Raw genomic sequence first — 20,099 nt, 5'->3', positions numbered from 1 at the left:
TTTACTTGTATAAAAATTGGTATTATTTAAAAGCACCAGCATATAGCAATATCAAACAATAAACTAAAATTCGCCTTAAGCTAAGTGACTATAAGTAGAAAATTAAAATAAAAATGGACGTTTATTTTTACCATAATGAATTTAGGTATGTATTAGTTAAAATATTGGTTAGTATAATGTTTCAAAAAAGTGTATTTAATTCAGTAAATATATACTGATCATATCAATATATATATCATAAGCGAATGTTATTAACTAACAATGTTTTCGTAATAATATATTTTTTGTGCGATGATCTTTTTTTGATATTTTTTAAATCGATCTATTTTATATTTTTGTTTTTATTTATTAATATCTTGTTCTTAAAATGCGGCTATAAATTTAAATTAGTTTATTAAATAAAATATATTGACAGCTAATAGGTTAAAACTATTATTATAATAAATTATGGTATATCATGAAATATATTATTTATCTCAATTTTAATAAAACAAAGCTTTAATGTTTATTGAAAACTTGATTCACATTTTTTTTTATTGGAATAATAATATTTTAAAACTTAGTATGCACTGTTAAATTTTTCAAACACACAACAAACAACGACCTTTTTAGTTTAACGAAAGCACTAAATACAACAAATCTACTACCATGAGTAGGCATTTAATTAAATATATTAATAGTAGGTAGGTATGTACTTGTTTTTCATATATTGAAGATGTTATTTAAGATGATACTTAATACATATCCATATTAGTAGTTTTTCGGTTAAACTTAACTATAAAACATGTTTATAGTTAGTATTAATTTACATATTCATATAATATAAAATAATTATACATTGGTACATACTCTTATTTATATTATAATATTTTATTATTATAAGCAGCTAAATTGTCTCGTGCTGTTGTAGGTATCTAATAAAATAACTAGTTTGATAGTTAATATATTTTTAAACTCATACAGATAATAGTAAGTTTAATATGTATTATGTTAGTTATATTTACACAGTAATCAATAGAGAAATAGAACAATAAGTTTAAAGCAATATACAATATTACACGATTTCAATATAAGTAATCAATAAATAACGTTATATAAATGATGTTGAGCGATCCAATATATTATTGTGATGAGATTGCGGTTGAATTATAATGAAGTAGGTACTTAACTTATTAAATGTATGTGTATTAGGTATGTAATAAGGGGTTAGTTTCTAATACACTTAAAATATGATTTTTTAAGTTCAATAAATATTAACATAAGAGTAGGAATGAATGTCAATTGAATGGTGAGAATAACATTAGAAGTTTATATTAAATGGATGACTATTATATATTGTATAATATTATTGTCTTTTAAAAACGGTTCAAAAATAATATTATTTCTATTTATTTTCTTTGATATTGAGCTTTTTTTTCCATGTAAAGTTTCAGTATCTATTTCTCTCCGTACGCTTTTGACAGCGACGCAAAATAATAATAATATTATTATACTTACATTATACACTTAAATATAACTTATTTTTATTTCACAATATTGATTCTAAATCTATAAATGAAATCAGATATTTTGTGGATGAAATTACACGTCAAACAAAATCACAGAACTGTCTCCATTTCGGCGATTTCTGTCCTGAAAATATGGTTTACAGTTGATAGTAAAAGTGATATAATAATTGTAATCAAAGTAAATTAACTAAAAATACAACTCTATCTACATGGCTGCACATATATAATATATACAGTAAAACCTTAGTGTGAATATTTAGAATATCATATATTTTTTAGGGAATAATTTTCAAACTTTCTATGAATGAATCCCTCGGAATAAAGGACAACATTTCTTCCACTAAGAATGTCGGGTATTTAGAAGTTTCACTGTATATATAGCTAAACAATAGAAGAATTTATTTAATTTAAATCTTAAATATAAATGCTATTGGTTATACCAATGGTTATTGTACCTACCACAAGAACAAAAAATATGTATTACTAACATAGACCTTATAATATAAATAGATTACTAATAATTAGAATAGTAATAATAATGTAGTAAACATTATTTATTGCTTTACTATTTTATGTTAACATTATTTTATAGGGCGTTTATAGTAATTAACATTCTAAACATACTTTTATCGTTTTCCAACTTTTTAAACAAGTAATCTCTTCATCAATAAATAAAAGAAACAAAACGTTTTCATAAAAAAAAAGTGAATTTGATTATATTGTTTCTTTAAGTCTATGGTGAGATATGAACAACTTTTTATTTATGTATTAGTATTAATTTAGTAATTTTTATTAGTGATTATACATGACAAAAATATTTCTCAGATGCATTATGTATAAATATTAATTAATTAATTAAATTCGTATTTATGTAGGATAAAAACGAAAATTTATAATTTTTCAATTAAAAAGTATGTAACGATGGTTTGGTTTTATTTAATATTTTTGGTTAATTTATTATTTTTGTTTAAAAAAATACCTTAAGAAATAAGTAACATTGTTCAATTAATTAATTACTGTACAATCAAAAAATATAGGGTAGGTACCGACTAACCGTTGTTATAGTATACCTACCAGTCAATGTTTTTTTACGTATTTAATTATAAAAAATGTTACCTGACTGGCTCGTGATCATATCTATTTGTGTATTCTGTGGAAATTATACTAGGTCTCACTAGGTCACGTTGTCTTAGTGGCGATGCTGGTGAAAATTGATATCTTTAAAAAAAAAATTTGATCAGGTAAAACATTGTATTTTAAAAAATATGAATACGTATATGGTAGCTAATTTTGTTAATGTTAGATTTGTCTTTACATAATTAACGCACATGCTTCTAACTATTTACATTTAAACAATATTATTATTCGATCTATTTAGCGCGTCAAGCAGTATAATATTATAGTGTTATTATTAACTAGGCTCATTATAATATTATATTTCATTTTTGATGTATTGGGCCACCTAACTACCCGGTTCTAGAAATCTATAAGCTTCGATTAAAAGCTTCGGTTCCAATAATTATAATACCCCACTGCCTATACTAAAATTTAGCGCTGCAAAGCGATTTCGATGATCGTCTACCTATCCTATATTTTTTTTTAGCTCTTACTGTTTTTTTTCCGGGTATTTATCGTGGTTTTCAGCGATACACTGAAATAACCTAGCGGAAGGTGACATCGCTTTCTTCCTCCTGACGACACAAGTTTAATTTTGTTCAAAAGGTCCTGATGACATAAAAATTATTTTTACCTTTTTTCAGACTTCAGTTTCCTCAATTCTAGCTCCTTTTCCAACTGTTTCATTTTAGAATAAGTGCTCATCAGTTGATTTCTGAGTAACTGGTATTGTGAGTCACAAACAGCATCCTTGCAGCGACGGAACTTAAGAAAGTCTTGAGCTTCAAATACAGCACCACGAAATGTTAACGATTTGCCCATGCTCTGTACAAAAAAGTAAATGAAAATATTAGAGAACTTTTCAGATTCCTGAATCATTTTATATTCTAATAATATAATACATTACCAAACTTATGAGGGCACAACATCCACCTTGATCAGTTTTTGCTAACTTTTTTCTGAAGAAGTTGAAATATAAACATTCCAATAGTAATATTAGAGCTGCCAACAATGTACCACCCATTAACAGTAAAAATGCAGACAAGAACTGTTCTAGGGCTAAGGGGTCACTAGTTGCATTTTGATCATGATCATCTGGTTTACATGTACCTGTCATCCAAAATCTTTGTAATCTTTCAAGATCACCTATAAACACACATATTTAAATACTTGTTCATTCAATTCATTTTATTGACTTTGTGTACCATTTTCACGGAAATCTAATAGTCGCTTATTAAACATTTGCACATATTTTGAGTTTCTTTGGAATGCTATAGCGTAACCGGTTTTTGCATACCATGAACCAACAGTCAACAAACGGCAATCATCATCTTGTGTTACCAAATAGTCAAGTACTGTGCCATCATAAATAAAGGCATCAAGTTCTCTATAATAGTAGAAAATATTTATTTATTTTTTAATTACCAAACCATTTTTTAAAATTATTCTAATGCGTAAATAAATTGTTTTTTTCGTAGTCTAAAGTGTAAACATTTAAATAAATATTTCATAAATTAAATTATATTATAATCATTATTTCATGTTAAATATTTTGTGTTTTTAGGTACTTTAAAAAATTTAAATTGAGTTAAAACTACTTACGCAGTTAATAATGAGCTAAGTCCTTCTTGAACAGTAGATCTATTAAAACTTTTCATGTAACTAAACATCTCTGGAAAGTATTTATGAATAGTTGAATCGATATGAGAATGTGGCACTGTACCAAATTTAAACATAGGCTTGTGGCTATGAGGTTTACTGAGCTGAAAATAAGTAATTACATTCCAATAATTAGCTTTAATGATTTCTGTTATACACACATGAACCGAATACACTAATTACTTACCCTATAATCATCGATCCCCATAAAATCATAATATTCTTCCCGGGTTATCATGAATGCAGCTAAATTAGCAGTATATATAGCCAAGAACACCACAGCAAACATAGCCCATATATTTGTCATAAACCTAAGGTAACATGTAAATAATAAATGTTTAATTTGTCATACCTAAAGTGTAAATAATATGTATAATTATATTTGCATTAATCATTACTATTAACATTACGATATGCCATTAAAAGGCTAGTTTATAGTTTTTATTTTATATTTGGTGTATGCCATAAATAATTATTCTAATAGTCATACCTGGATGTTATACCCTTTGGTATATCCACCTGAACTGCTGCTTGAAATAGCACTGCCCATATAAGCCAGTATGTCCTGAATAGAGAAAATCTGTGATTTGGAGCTTGTGAAACGGACTGAAATTAAATTTAAAAAAGTTTAAAATAAATTCGCATAAAAGTAATTCGTAAAGCCATACTTTCATATCAAAGCCAGATGGACTCATCCACTCGAAAGCAAATATAGAAAATGTAGCGGCTTGTATTGCTACTACTCCTACCAACATCCATGACGCAGTGTCAAATGGTTCTAGTTTAAAACGTTAAGAGTTTAATTTGTATATAAAATAATCACAACATTTCAGTTTCAAATCAATTATTTACCCAAAAATGCTGTAGGTGAAATGATACCAGTTCGCTTGGTGACGGCTATAGATATGCCAGTCTCCATAAATGGAAGACTAAAATCGACTACTGATTCTCGATCTGAATTTATCATTAATGAAGTCATCACCATGTCAGTATTTCTATTTACCAGTTCTGATATTAAACCATTCCATTTTCCATTCTGAAATAGGAAAGCAATTAGATACATAATGCGAAAATTGTTTAATTAAAAATTGGTACTTACTTCTAGGGTTCCCCATTTTCCGTCTTCCACTCTAGAAAGCTCGTATGTAAATCCCAAATCTTCAGCAAATTTTTCTAATAAATCGATACAAAATCCTGAACAGCACTGGTAATAACTACTGTTACGTTTGACTTCAATGTCGTCCAACCTATGATTTAATATCAATATGACTACTTTAATACTCGCATTCATGGAATATTATAAATACGATTTTCTGACTGTATTAAATTATATACCCTTGCGAATTTGGTCCTCGAGCGATCCTGCATAAAACACCCCTATTCATGCTACATTTACCAGTTATTGGATCTGGCGGTGCTAGTGTAATATAAGGAGCTTCTTCCAAAAATGTAATTCTTAAATTAAACTTCTCTGGGACTCCTTGAGGAGGAGTGTGACTATCTCCTGGCCATACGATATCTTTGATATAAAGGCCTTCACGTTCCCAAGATTTCCAAACTCCAATCTACAAAATGTTTTATTGTATTTAAGCATAAAGAAATCTTAACCATCATATTTTATATTTTGACAGGTGGCCTGCTCAAAATGTGGTAAATAATATAAAAACTTGTGCAATTTAATATGACTTTATAAGCTTATAGTTTATAGTCTAATGTTCTCCTATTATTATGTAATCAAATGTAATCAAAAACTCATTATCCATTTCTTGGATATATTCATTTCTATTTTAAACAATTTAAACAGTGGCGATTTAAAAAATAAATTATTTATCTACACTTTAATTTGTAATTTGATCTTATTTATAATGACACACTGTTAAATTGTCCCAGTACACTGTTATTACGTAGTCTCTTAAAGATGAATGGTTGAATAAAGATTGTATTTCAAATAAGAACAATTATCATTTATCATATGAATATAATTTTTTTTTTTAAATATAAATTTTAAAATAATCTATAATCCGTACTGGGTCTATAATTTTTGAGTTATAAATAGGTTAATGATTTAAGTGGTTTGAAAAAAAATATTTTTAAGGTTTTTTAATGTAATAATAAGCAACTAAAATATAGTTCATGGTATGATAATAATGTATAAACGAAACATTAATTTGTTTAGAGTGTTAATACTTAATAATTAAGACTAGGTAGTATACATTTTTATTTATTTACCTCTTCCCAAACAAGTGAGTTTCCTACTCCAGGTCTTAAATTCATAATTTTCAATTCTGCGGATTTTAGAACACCATCAGCAGTGAACTCGACTTTCGGTTTGGCTGGTTCTGTATGTTCAACACTAACATTTCTTAAATACCTAAACAACATTACGATTTTAAATCAGTTAGGTACTTTATTTATTTGCTGAACATTCTTTGTGTTAGAAAAGTTAAGCTAGCAAATTGTTGTCATTAATAGTATGCGAATGTAAGGTTCATGTTTTTACCAAATACCAATGGAAGTGCTTAATGTATAGGTACCTATTTTGAATTTGATTAACATAGTATTACGCCTTTAAATCACAGCTGTATATATAGTAATTTTATTTCCATAAAATATTATGCGGGTATAGCTTATGTGATAGGCAAACAGGAATTTCAATTTGAATTACTATCATTTATTTTAACGACACTGTAGAAAATTGAAAAAAGAAGTTGGTGAGGGTACATAATATGGTGACAAGTCCTAAATGGATTTAATTTATTGTCCTGATGAGGGAATATACCGAGTATGTGTCAGGTTAGTCATTAAGCGCTTGTTCTACTTTATAACCTTAAAATAAGTGTAAGTTACAGTTTTTCAAATTTAAAATTGTTGATAAATCTTTGTAATATAAATATGATCTTGAAATAAAATAATATTTAAGCATAAAAGTTAATGATTATATAAAAATACACGTGAAATGGGCGTTGCTTATTATTTATTTATAAATATACTGACTTGTAAAATTTTTCACCGGTGGCCCAACGTGATTCACCTTCACCCTCACATGATAATTGTGTTGTAAGAGTTTCGTTTATATTTTGGGGGTCGTTGACAAAATCTTCTACTCCATGTGCGAATACTCTTATAGCTGTAGTGATTTCTTTTACCAAACTATCACTGCTAGTATCAAAGTGCACTCCTATAATTTAAAATAAAATACAAATATTATATTATGATATTTGTTTTAAATTGACACATCAGTTAATGTATTGTATTATTTTTAATTACAAATTTTGACTTTTATAATAATAACACAATATTACTAAAATATATATACAATTTAGTAATATACTAGTATTTTGAAGTATTTTTAGTTTAAAAACATTTAAAAATTGGATGATCTGTAACTAAAATAACATATTGTTATATAATAATTCTAATGTTTAATGCTGTAATTTTCTAGATTAGGAAATTTGTATAGTATTATTTATAAAAGTGTATAAATCGATAATACCTTGGATTAATATTGTTATTCTAGAATCAACACAATTTAAACACTCTCCCATACCTCCTGAGATACTCAAACTGGATAACTACTAAAAATTCACAGAACCCTCATTCTCGCCAAAATCGACTATGAAGCATTCTTTTTTTCTACTGTCAAATCATCTTACCTCTAAATATTGGAACCTGTACACAACTCAGAGATAATACTAGCCATCGGCGCTTTCTGATTCAGTCCCATTAGTTGCATCTTCAGAATATCGGGAATGCTCCCTCTTGTCCATCAGAAATTGTCAGAATGGTGAGAGCCTCCCAAGGCTAACATTCGACCCCGAATTACATATTCAACAAACCATACAAAAAGTACCAAATTTAAGACATATTAACAACTGAAAACAGTCTTTCCCTACCACGGCTGATATTAATGAACATCAACCTGGACTTACTACCTCCCAATAAATCTACATTACCTGCTTACTGCGAACATCTCCTCAATTAAATTTTGTCGCCAACACTTCAATATGATATTATATTTTCTGACGCCTCAGTCATGAAAAAACACACGAGATACAAAAAGCCAATGAACGTTATCCAACAAATATTCCATTTAAATTTTTGAAGCAATGGCCATCCTCAAAGCCATTGATTTTCCAACACACAAAACTGTAGCTAGCCAGGTTATAATTCTTAGCAACTCCCTTTTCAGCCTTACTAGCCTCAATGGTAACCAACCAACATAGCTAGAAAAATTAAAATCTCACACATTAAAGTTATACTTCAAGGATGTTATTTAAATTTAATTTAAAAAATCAAGTAGGTAAATACGTAATACGCTCACTATAATACACCTTTATATTATATTATATGAAAAAAAATAGCTGTAGATAAATAGTTTCTATGTTTAAATTATTATTTAGTGTATTTATAAGATCTAATGTATATTCAAACAATTTGTATTAATGCATAACCCTAACTTTGTTTCACAAAAAAATCAATGACATTAAGAACTGATAAATCACATAATAGTATAGCAAAGATAATAGTATAATACCTACTAAACTAATAATTTGAATTATGTTTAAAAACAATTAAAATATAATTTATAGTAATGACATTTACCACATGTAAAAAAATTTAATAGTAAATATTATTGAAATAAATATCGACAAAATATGTTACATAATATCTTATATTACAAATATTCAAGGGTCACTTTAAGTATGGATTTCATCAAACACATAAACAATATTAAATGCATTGTATAAATAATTAACTTATCCCCTTGACAAGGATTTTTCCTTTATAAATCAAGTGAAAAATGAAATACAAACTTCGATGTGAATATTTGAAGTTGTTTTTTGAAACAGACTTATTGTACATTGTAGCTCTACGGCACTATAATTTTGGGATTCTGTTAAACCTTCAAATACAAACTATTTAAGCTTTTCTATTCAGTTACCTACACAACATTACTAAAGCTTCATCTCTATGCATTTCTCCGATGATACACTTTATTATAATTTGTGTTTATAATCTAAGTATTAAAACAAGAAATGAAGCTGCCTCTGAATGATTCAAATATTCCAAACTAAACTCAAACTTAAACAATTTCGTGTAGTCTAGAACTGTTCTAGATAACCCAAGATACCAGAAATAAATAAACCGGAAATTATATGTCGAGTTTCTCTCGATTCAAATAGATATGAGACATTTGTTCAGCCAATTTGTATTATGGGTAGGTACAACTATTTTTCTTTAAATGTATTATTTAAATATTAAGTAACAATTTTTTTTTAAAATACACAAAATAAATTTCACAAATTTAAAATATTTTCCAAATTGTATATATACCATAATATTATGTTTGTTAACCACCAGTGATATATTTTGCTATTATTCTATATTAGTATAGAATAAAAAGGTATTAAACAAAATATGTTATATAAACATAATAATACTATCATACTTTTATAAAATAATAATATTCAATTTAAATAGTTTTTCTTGATTATTTTCATTAGATATTTTGGTGTGTATTTTGGGTTTGGTTCGTTGACTCTATTTTTCCTTTTATATATTCATTTAAAATACTTTTGGGGTGTCTAGTGGAGAATTGAAATTGAAATTGTATTTTCTTGCTGTTTTCCGAACTAGTTTACTCGATTCAAATCAAATATGATCGAACAATTTGTATACAAGTTATATGTAAATAATAACTATTAAACAAATATTTTTCATTGCTATTAATTTTAGATTTATCTTAATATTTTCATAAGGCCATATGATAAAACGTATCAATGAAAAATCGCTCTGCTCAGAATCTAAAACTGTGTGTTTTTTCATCAACATTCAGCATAATATATTAATTAGGTATATTCAGTTTTTTGAAAAAAAAATGTTATTGAAATTTGAAATAGTTAAGCCAAAAATTACCCCAGAATTTATTTATAGTATTTTATATAATTTACAAATAAGTACATAAGATAAATAATATGTAAATATAAGGCATAATGCACCTTTACCTCGTAAAATTATCAACCATCAACTATCGATAATATTTGAAAAAAAAATATTGCAAAATCTTTCAATAATTAAATTCATTATTTGTATATTATGCTTTAAAATATGTATTGTTCGATAAACAGTATTTCTGTAAATTTATATTTTACATTAAATTTGCTGTTACACACGTGTAGTAAAAATATGTTTAAAAATGTATTAAAAAAAAAAAACAAATAACTTATTACAGTAGTGGTGTAGGTAAATTTTTACCACACGTGCCGAAAGTAAGCACGCTATTACCAAGGATTAATTATTTTTAGAAGGTTAAAATTATTCCACGATTTCATATTATTGTGAAATATTTTCTGATTGTAAATTGGTTTTAAAATATACTGAAATATTTGGATATTAAAACATTATATGAAGTAAAACTAAATTAACGTGAAATTTGAATTATTTAATTGTTACTATTTGAAGAAAATTGATTCATAGTTTGATTAATTTATTTCAATTAAAATTGAAAAAAAAAAATTATTTTATTATAAATTAAGCTAAATCTGTATTCATAATTTTCGTCACATGGAACTTTCAACATTTATCATAACATCACTAACAAATTTGGAAAATATAAATAAGCCATTTTTTCATCAACAATTCTAAATAAAACCTATTTATTCCTGATTATTCCATACCTATACATGTATAACTTACATGCATAGTTTTAAATTGTTATAGAACTTAATATGGCTGTGTGACATCCGTGTGGGTAGCAGTAATTAACATTTTTTCCTGTTTTTTAAATTGATCTATTTGAACATATTATATGATATTTAAACATACCATTTTTTATCAGTTTCATTCAAACATTGTCTGGTCTCAGATCATATTATCTTAGTGCGTAACATAAGCTATATAGCTATATTACACACTAAGATAATATGATCTAAGACCAGACAATGTTTGAATGTAATTGATAAAAAATGGTATGGTTTAAATATTTTTAGTGTTAACTTTTTTAAAGCAACCCTCAGTGTTATAAATCATTAACATGTTATTTCGATAAAATATATGAATTATCATTATAACAATATTTATAATTAACTTTAGCGTAATATAACCCTGACATATCATTATAGTTTACGCTATGGGTTGTGGTTAATCAAGCAAGTCCTTTTTTGATGGAAGTGGAGCTGCACAAATTAATCCTACCCAAACAAACGATCCTTAACAAACTGATAGATTTTAATTAATTTTTTATGTCATGACGTGATATTTAATCCTAACCTCAAACTATACACTGAATAACATTTAAATTATGTATTACATATATTATGAAACACGATAAGCACAAACTCGGAGATTATGAGTGTATTAAAGTTTAATTTGATTGTAATGTAAAATTCAAACATCGAATTCGATTTATAATTGTTTTATAACCAATTACAATTTATTAAAAACTGTTAAAATTAAGTAGATATTAATTTTTGACGAAAAGATAATAATCGAACACTAAACATATTTTTTTTTTTATTGAGATATACGTACTATATTTTATTCATTAATACATTTATGACGGGAATGAAAATTTTCCCAACAGGAAAAACTGACTGTAGTGAAATAATATTTATAATATTATTAAAGATAATTTGAATAAAATATTTTTTAAAGTAGGTATTGAATGAGGACCTAAATGATAGTGTGCTGACACTTTAAGCTTAAATTTTAGTTAAATATATTAAGTTTCTATATTATATCATATTGTTATGAGTCTTAAATCTTAATAGAGATATTATTAATAATGTAATTGATACTGATGCTATGATGCTGCTTTATAACTAATATATTTATTTAAAACTGACATTGCTAAGTAACATTTTAAATAAATGCGGTATAATATCTACTATACCCATGAGGTATGGTGTATATTAGTTAGTATATCTATAAACGAATAATACTAGTAAAATATCTTGATACATCCACGATTCCGAAAAATATTATTAATTATTTACAAAATACTTTTAAATATAAAATCAATAGCGATACTGTTAAACGAATTACTATTATTATCAATATCACATCGATGGAAGTCACGATTGGAGACAAAAGTGTTTTGTACTTAAAAATTAAAATGTACCTGTGTAAGCTACCATTACACAGTGGCATACGGATAAACCAACAAATGTTTTCCACAATACAAAATATCTAATACAACTACCAATCCTTCATTAAACACATAAGTGTTAAGTAGTGTTAAGTAGTGTTAAGTAGTGTTTATCACATAAGTAGATAACTACTGTTTATCTCTAAAATGTACTTATTTATAGTAACAAACAGGCATGCGCCCAATTACAAAGTGTTTAATTAAAGTGGTGGTTAATGATATAATAAATTATGATAATATATAACAAGAAATAGATTTTATATAGGTACAAGTATTTGGTATATGAAAGCTATATAAAAAAAAAATTAAATAAATTGTTAGTCATTAACATAGTTCTTAAAAATGTTATGATTGGCAGTAATTAATGGGTTTACAAGTTGTATTCCTTTTTACACGATAAATAATACGAATGGCGAAAGAGTTCGATGAGTAGTTAGTACGGGTTAAAGAGATTTAAAATATGTTTTTTAACTGGATCATGACAGGGAGAACGTGGAATGATAATCGTTCAAGTCTGGGCATTCAATGAGACCAAACAGTACTTTATAGGAAAACAATTTATTAATCCAATCTTATTCTCCTAATTTCAAAGGAATCAAGATTCTGAGATTTTAGAAGTGCCTTTTAAGGATCATGGAGTTGTCTTGGAGTATCATGTTTGAAGCATAAATCACTGTAAAAAAATTGGCTGACGATCTACTAAAATTAAAAATATTTTTTTAAATTTTTCATTCTAATTTAATACCTAGTTCTATATCATCTAAAATTATATTTTATAATTAATGTATTAAAGGTTAATAAATATTAAAGTGGATTGCATGATTTGCTCAAAACGCTTTATTTAAGTATATATTTTTTACTTACCCAACATCCCGACAGGGAACAATTGTGGGGCTTGTAAATTCTCCATCACACTCTGAGTTACTACCCATACGTAATTTTCACCTGTGATTTTGAAACCTCTTGCTGCTTGTAATATTCTAAGAGCTTCTTCCCTCGTGCAGTACAGTAACATTACTCGTGATTCTGAATCAACCAACTGTTGTAAGTCTGAGTTTTTGGTGACCAACACCGAACTCAGTATTGTAAATCTGTAATTAAATAAAGACCGATAGATTTAATGCATGTGAACTAAATAGTACAGAAACCGTGTGAGATTTAAAACGAATAATGAAAATAAATTCGAAGTAATAAGTTTTGACGTGCAGTGATATACTGTCAATCTTTAGAGGGGAAATAAATTGAATATTTCCTTTCCTCCAAATCAAGAAACTTTTAATTAATAAAGACTTTTTGTGTTTAGAATTCTTTAATCAGCGATTCTTAATATAATTTAACTTTAAACAACTTTTTCATGTATGCACTATAAGGTTGTATTTTTCTTTTAAACTCATCAAACTGTAAGTTTTTGTTTGTAATCATTATTTGAGTGAGTAAATTGCAAGGAAGACTAACTTAAATGTCAAATTTTCAGAAAGACATACTATTTTTGTTAAAAACGGAGCAAGTATTCGGTGTAGAAACAAAAGTAGGAAATCTATGAAGCAGCTTTATTTAAACTGGTTGATTGGAAAACAAATAAGTGTAGAGTAACATTACTGTTTCTACGTATATTTATTTTATCGAGTACCTAGTATAAAATGTCAAAGACAACATTCTCTAAAGTAATTTTCATTTTAACATGTTCTCAAGTATTTTCATTTCATTCAATATTGTGAATATTTTGTTTTATTTAAATACATAATAATTTGGAAAAAATAACTATAAACAAAATATTCTAAATTCAATATAAAAACAAAACCGGGAAACACGCTTGAGTTTGTTAAAATAAAATAACTGTTTACTAGCGGTGGAAAGTAATAAGGAATTTTTTACCGTACGTGAACCATTTGCAAGCAGAAAAACTCAAATGCACGATTATGCGGTTATTATTTTAATATTAATAGGTTCACGCCACTATAAAATAACAGGTTCAAAACAAGGTTACACCTTACTTTGATTGAAAATGTTTTGATTCTGTAAGTTTCAGCGATACACAGCCTTTTATATATTATAATATAGCCGTTACCCTCGGTTTCAATTCCTTTTCTTATTCTTTCGTATCCAAAATTATGTATGTGTGAGCAAAATGTTTGGTGTCAATTGGTCAACAACTCTGGATTGGCATATGCATAAATACCTGATTTGTATCTGCAAACCAACTCAGTTGAAATATTCTCAATTGTTTTTTGTCAAAACCGATCGAGTATTGTTTTGGTTTATAAATATCACCCGACACTTTACCTCCTAAATTACAATATACATCTCACAAATGGTACTCAATTTCACATTTATATGGGATAGCTTTGTTATCCTGAATGACAAAATATAATACAATACAAAATGTTATATCCAATTATGATTTTTTTAACCAATGGTAACATTGTTTTATACAAACAAAACAATATTCGATTCTCGTGAGATGAAACATAATTCACGTTTGAATTTGAACCACCCTATATAGGATGAAAACAGGAGCTACTATCCCCGAGTATCAATAAGAATCTTTTGATATAACTTTTATTGAAAACGGCTCAGTAGTTATTGAGTTTCTCGCAAAGGACGAACGGCCATTTATTTTTATTATTAGAAAAGATTACATTATAACTATTCATAAATATATTACACAATAAATGATAAACTTATATATAATAGTATTTACTATAAATTAGCGTGTCTATATAATATATATATATGTATGTATATATTAAATCTCTGTAATTTATTAATAACAAATTAATGCAATAAAGATGTTTATTTTATTGTTTCAAAACTAAATCAAAAGGTATTGACAAGTTTAAATTATAAATAAGTCAATAATAACAATGACTTTTTTTAAAGCTAAGTCAAAAATCAATTATACATTTATACTATTATTGGAAATGAACAGAGTTCGAATTGTATGGCGTTTCAAACTTAAATTTCAAACAATTAAGTTATTAATATTTCGTGGAACCCGACACTGTTCAGTTTTCTACACAAAACACAACTTCAACAACTTATAGTTAGTTAATAATGATTTCATCAAAACACTGTAGTCATCATGACACTAATCATTCGCACAGACAAATGCAACAGTGCATTAAGTTTAAGGGTGCGCAATAGTAACTGAAACAAGCTGTCAAAATATATTTCCGTATTTAATCGGATTCCGGGTTTGACTGGTGACGCGTTAAGTGCTCGTAGATCAAAATTGTTTTATTTCTTTCAGGCGAGAGAACTTTGTTTGAGTTTTATCAGAAACTTTTGTTATTTTTATTACACTATGAATATATTTTTTTATTTTTATACTTTGTTTAGTTTCTACCATTGCAATAATTTTTTTTTTTTTGATATAATTTATACAGAATGTAAAATGCAACAAAATTTCTGGCAAAGTGCAGATTGAGCACTTTTTTTTCTACATTTATATTATCATACTTAGGCGCAATCTAGAATCTATATTAAAACATTTTTTTATGCCTAATAAATAGAAATGAATAGTGATAAGCTGATAAACAATATCAACAGTTTGAAAATATGTTTCTTAACCAATTTCAACATATTATAATATAAAATTCGACATCGATTTTACAACAGATGGGTACAAATAAATTTCACATTAATCTTTTTTGCCACCAAACCCCATAATGTGTTGTATTCTTATCACTTTCAGCTATTTGTAATTATGTACTAAATTAAATATTTATATATTTTAATTAAATAGTACACTCTTAAAAACATAAAAATAAATATATCTTTTGGTAACAACCCATAAAATCTTTAATTTTTTTCTGATGTACTATTTCTTCTTTTAAAATAGAATGCAAAATATAATAATGCAATCAAAATAGGTATTAGGCTATAAACGAATTATATTATTATTGTACTATTGTGTATATGTGTAATGTGTATAAATCAGTTATTCTATCATCATTCAGTTATTTTCATCAATCGCAAAATATCGAATAGTTGACAATCCACTATAATTTACGTCAGTTATGTCGGTACATTATGCACTACATCAGTACAATGACATCACCCCTATAACTTGAAATGTTAAAATCGAAAAAGTGAAGAATACAATATAAAAATGTATTAAAACAAAGAAACTTTTTCGTTTAACATGCTAAAATTGGGAACTTCAAAGAATTTCTAACAAAAACAATTTAGAAACATAAGTTCCTACTATTATGTTTTCCATAAATTCTTGAACGATACCTAGTGATATAAATATAGTAAGTTCAATATGGGTGCTATTTATGTCTTATTAAACTTATTTTTTTTTTTTTTGATGCTCTCATCATTGTATTGGCATTAGGGTAGTCATAGCTATTATAAAAAAGCAGACAAATGAATTTAATTAAAATACCTACTATAAATTCATAGCAATATACATTAAAACAATAGCTTTTTCACTCCATTGAAAGTCTATAGATTATAAGAATTCAATACCGTAAATTATATTTCTTTGCATAATGATTATTTATGAGTCTAACTTTAAATAAATTCTTATTTGAAGAACTTGAATAAATTTACATACGTAAATTCATGCAAATATAATATGATGTTCAATCCGTTATAAGTTTATTAATGTGTGACGTTTTTCAGTATTCAAGTTATTTCTATATATTTTGAATGTTTTATACAAAGATTAAAATATATTAAATGAAGAATATTTTCAAACATACCTTTTAGATACGTTAAAAAAGAAATATTTCAACTTACAATATACATATTTGTATTAATAAAACGGAAATTTAAATTTGCATACAATATTAATACATAATAGCCATTTAATGTTATGACGAAAAATAAAAATACCTATCTAAAAACAGATATAGTTCCGTAATTATACTGATATTGATATTTTATTGATGTTTATATAGGTCTTTGAATGATTCGATTAATTTGTAATTATAATTGACATAGTCGTTAATTAGAAGTTAAAATAAAAATATATTGTGGTTTGGTGAGTCGCTCAATCTGCGGAAACGCTCTGAGCGTACGTATCGGCCGTCATTGCTATCTTCCGGATGGGTGACCACTCGAGATTTTAACCAACGAAATCCTTTCCACACATATTATATACGTGTTATAACCAACCATCCACCTCTACAAAACAGCTAATGGCCATAGTTGCCGGGCTTTAGTTCAATAAAAAAAAAACATTTATGTATAATATAATATTCTAGTGCCTAGAACTACCTTTACAACTTATTCTGCACTTATGTGAGTATTAAAATAATAATTTATGTATAATGTAATATTTATATTTCATTTATATTATATTTAATTTTTAATAAGATATTTACTTTTAATTTATAAAAACTGATTTTTTAATTGAATTCAAGATATAGTTCGACGGAAAGAAGTGAAATCTTAGTATGAATTTGATGACATTTTAAAATGGATAAAATAGAAATATAATATAATTAAATGTTTTGAATATTTTCAACTTACTTAAATCTGTCTTGCATATCTGCAACTCTTTCTCGAACTGCTTGAATGAAATCGTCATGACCGGCTATCTGTGAAGTCACAACCGAAAATTGATGCCACTTATACCTTTCCAATATACTCAACATAGCAGCTGTCTGATGTTCCAACGATGGTGCCAACTGGAGTTGTAGACTGGACCTCGAAGCTCTCTGAAATAAAATCAGTTTTTTCTCCTTTCAATATAATGCTGTATAATATATTTGAGTCTTTTGTGATATATATTTATAAATTCTGAAAAAAATATTGAAATTAAGTTGAAGGAAATATTTTAGGAAAATGTTATCTGTCAGTCGCATTCAGCAATTTCGTATAAGAGTGGATTTTGAAATGGAAATATGAAATGCATTTTCCCTTTATTCGGTGTCGTTGAACCTTTATACGGAGGTCCATTTACAATTATTTTTTTTTATCATACGAGTATAGGTTAAAGTTTTTTAAGTTCAACTAATATTATTATCCTTAGAAATATGTATCATTAAACTATAAATACAATGTTGAGTTATATCTAGTTAGAGTGTATACTTAGTGGTTTTTATGTCTATATTTTGGAAACAAAAATATTTTATTGTCAGTCATCGTGATATAAAACACTCAATATTTATAATGATTCATTACCTTAATCTTAGAATATAATATATTAAACGTTAAAAGAAAATTATCTCCCGGAACAATCATGTAGGTGCCACTATCAGAACAGCATATTTTGTTTTTAATCAAACGTATTCAACTTTAAGACAACGAAATGTTTAACAATATAATAATACACACATTTTAAATTAATGTTAAAATTGTATTGAATAAAAATATATTTTTATAGTCTGAATAAGAAATTAATAAAATGTTATAGGTGTCCAATAAATGTATTTACAAAAACCAATAGTTAATAAATATTGTATTGATATTAGTGCCAACGATAGATGAGGGACTATAAACAATAAACAGTGTTTAGTGTATCTAAACATTATAACTACCTACCACCTAACTAATTCAATTTAAATTTCAAATTTACGTTTATTATAATGCAAAATGTAATACTTTTCTGTTGAATCGGAGGAAATGTTTATTAGATCAAATATTTTTTGGTCCAGTATTATCTATATTATAACATATAAGTTACAGCTTTCCTTGTATATTAAAATATGTATTTTAATGAATTCAGTGTAGATGTTAATGGTTTCTTTAGATGACTACATTTTTTCGCTGTAGAAATGGAGTGGAAACGTTTGGGAGCTTGGTCATGAAAATTCAGCAATTTAGAAGAGTGCGAAAAATCTATTAAATTTGCAAGAACGTAAAATGTTTGGTTTTTCTTATGTCCTATCTAAACCTGTAAGTTGAATGTATTAATATAAAGTTTGAGTTGGGTACAAATGCACAACGGATTCTAATCCTTTTTAATCAACATCGAATATTAAAGGTAAATAATAATAGTTTTGATGCAATGTATCAATATTACAAATATTTGTTTCGAAAAACAAGACAATGTACTATGTATGAAAATGCTATAATTACTATTGTGTTTACTATTATCATAGCAAAAAAAAAATAAAATGAAAGATATCAGTATTTTAATATAAAAAGCATTTCAGATAGAATATCGTTGGAGGGTGGCAAAATCTATCAAAAAAGCATTGTTCCCTATAGTTATTAAATTGGTACTTCTCGTTCGTGCCTATACAAATATGCGCAAATAAAATAAAATCATAATCTTACGAGAATGTGTCTTCCGTAAAAGTTAACATACCTTGTTTTAATCAAATATTCAAAATAACCACTTAATAGAAAATATAAGTTTATTATAATTCTAATTTAAGGATTGAAAACTGAAAAATCCAATTAGTAGTGATTATTTTTAGTGCAAATAGTATGATCAGAGTGTGTACTATACGGTACTTTTTCACAATATTATACGATTAATAACGAGATGAATATTTTAACATATTTACGTGGTCATATAGCTATACAGATATACTTTCATTTCTTAACGAAAATTGCCTACGTGTTATTTCCACATCACTTCATCAAAAATATTAAGTGGATTATTTTGATATTATCGAAAACTGTTTGCTATAACCATTGGCCCTGGTTAGGTAGGTATAAAGATCATACAATATTCATTCGCTAGAATGCTGGATCACATAATAATAAAT

At 26.5% G+C, this 20,099-nt stretch overlaps 1 protein-coding gene across 4 annotated transcripts in view; it reads right to left on the bottom strand.

The window, feature by feature from the left end:
* Positions 1 to 468: 468 nt before the first annotated feature.
* The window catches only part of LOC111031141 (glutamate receptor ionotropic, NMDA 2B), a 161,714-nt gene continuing 142,083 nt past the window's right edge, over positions 469 to 20,099 (bottom strand). Inside the window, exons 3-19 of one of the 4 annotated variants that reach the window (XM_022310960.1) lie at positions 17,911 to 18,098; positions 13,294 to 13,520; positions 7,278 to 7,461; positions 6,513 to 6,654; positions 5,619 to 5,848; positions 5,383 to 5,530; positions 5,136 to 5,319; positions 4,952 to 5,061; positions 4,774 to 4,889; positions 4,471 to 4,594; positions 4,227 to 4,387; positions 3,830 to 4,011; positions 3,532 to 3,770; positions 3,259 to 3,449; positions 3,119 to 3,199; positions 2,625 to 2,726; positions 469 to 1,632 (exon numbers count right to left, since the gene is read on the bottom strand). In XM_022310960.1, coding sequence (XP_022166652.1) covers positions 1,599 to 1,632; positions 2,625 to 2,726; positions 3,119 to 3,199; positions 3,259 to 3,449; positions 3,532 to 3,770; positions 3,830 to 4,011; positions 4,227 to 4,387; positions 4,471 to 4,594; positions 4,774 to 4,889; positions 4,952 to 5,061; positions 5,136 to 5,319; positions 5,383 to 5,530; positions 5,619 to 5,848; positions 6,513 to 6,654; positions 7,278 to 7,461; positions 13,294 to 13,520; positions 17,911 to 18,098 — 2,643 coding nt within the window. In that variant the 3' untranslated portion in view covers positions 469 to 1,598. The remainder of the gene's footprint in view (positions 1,633 to 2,624; positions 2,727 to 3,118; positions 3,200 to 3,258; positions 3,450 to 3,531; positions 3,771 to 3,829; positions 4,012 to 4,226; positions 4,388 to 4,470; positions 4,595 to 4,773; positions 4,890 to 4,951; positions 5,062 to 5,135; positions 5,320 to 5,382; positions 5,531 to 5,618; positions 5,849 to 6,512; positions 6,655 to 7,277; positions 7,462 to 13,293; positions 13,521 to 17,910; positions 18,099 to 20,099) is intronic. The other 3 variants (XM_022310959.1, XM_022310961.1, XM_022310962.1) reach the window with 3 other exon arrangements.

The sequence above is a fragment of the Myzus persicae genome, unplaced genomic scaffold, assembly GCF_001856785.1.
Source record: "Myzus persicae strain clone G006 unplaced genomic scaffold, MPER_G0061.0, whole genome shotgun sequence".
NCBI lineage: Eukaryota > Metazoa > Arthropoda > Insecta > Hemiptera > Aphididae > Myzus > Myzus persicae.
Note: the sequence above shows the minus strand (reverse complement) of the source record. Positions and strands in the feature narration are given on the sequence as shown.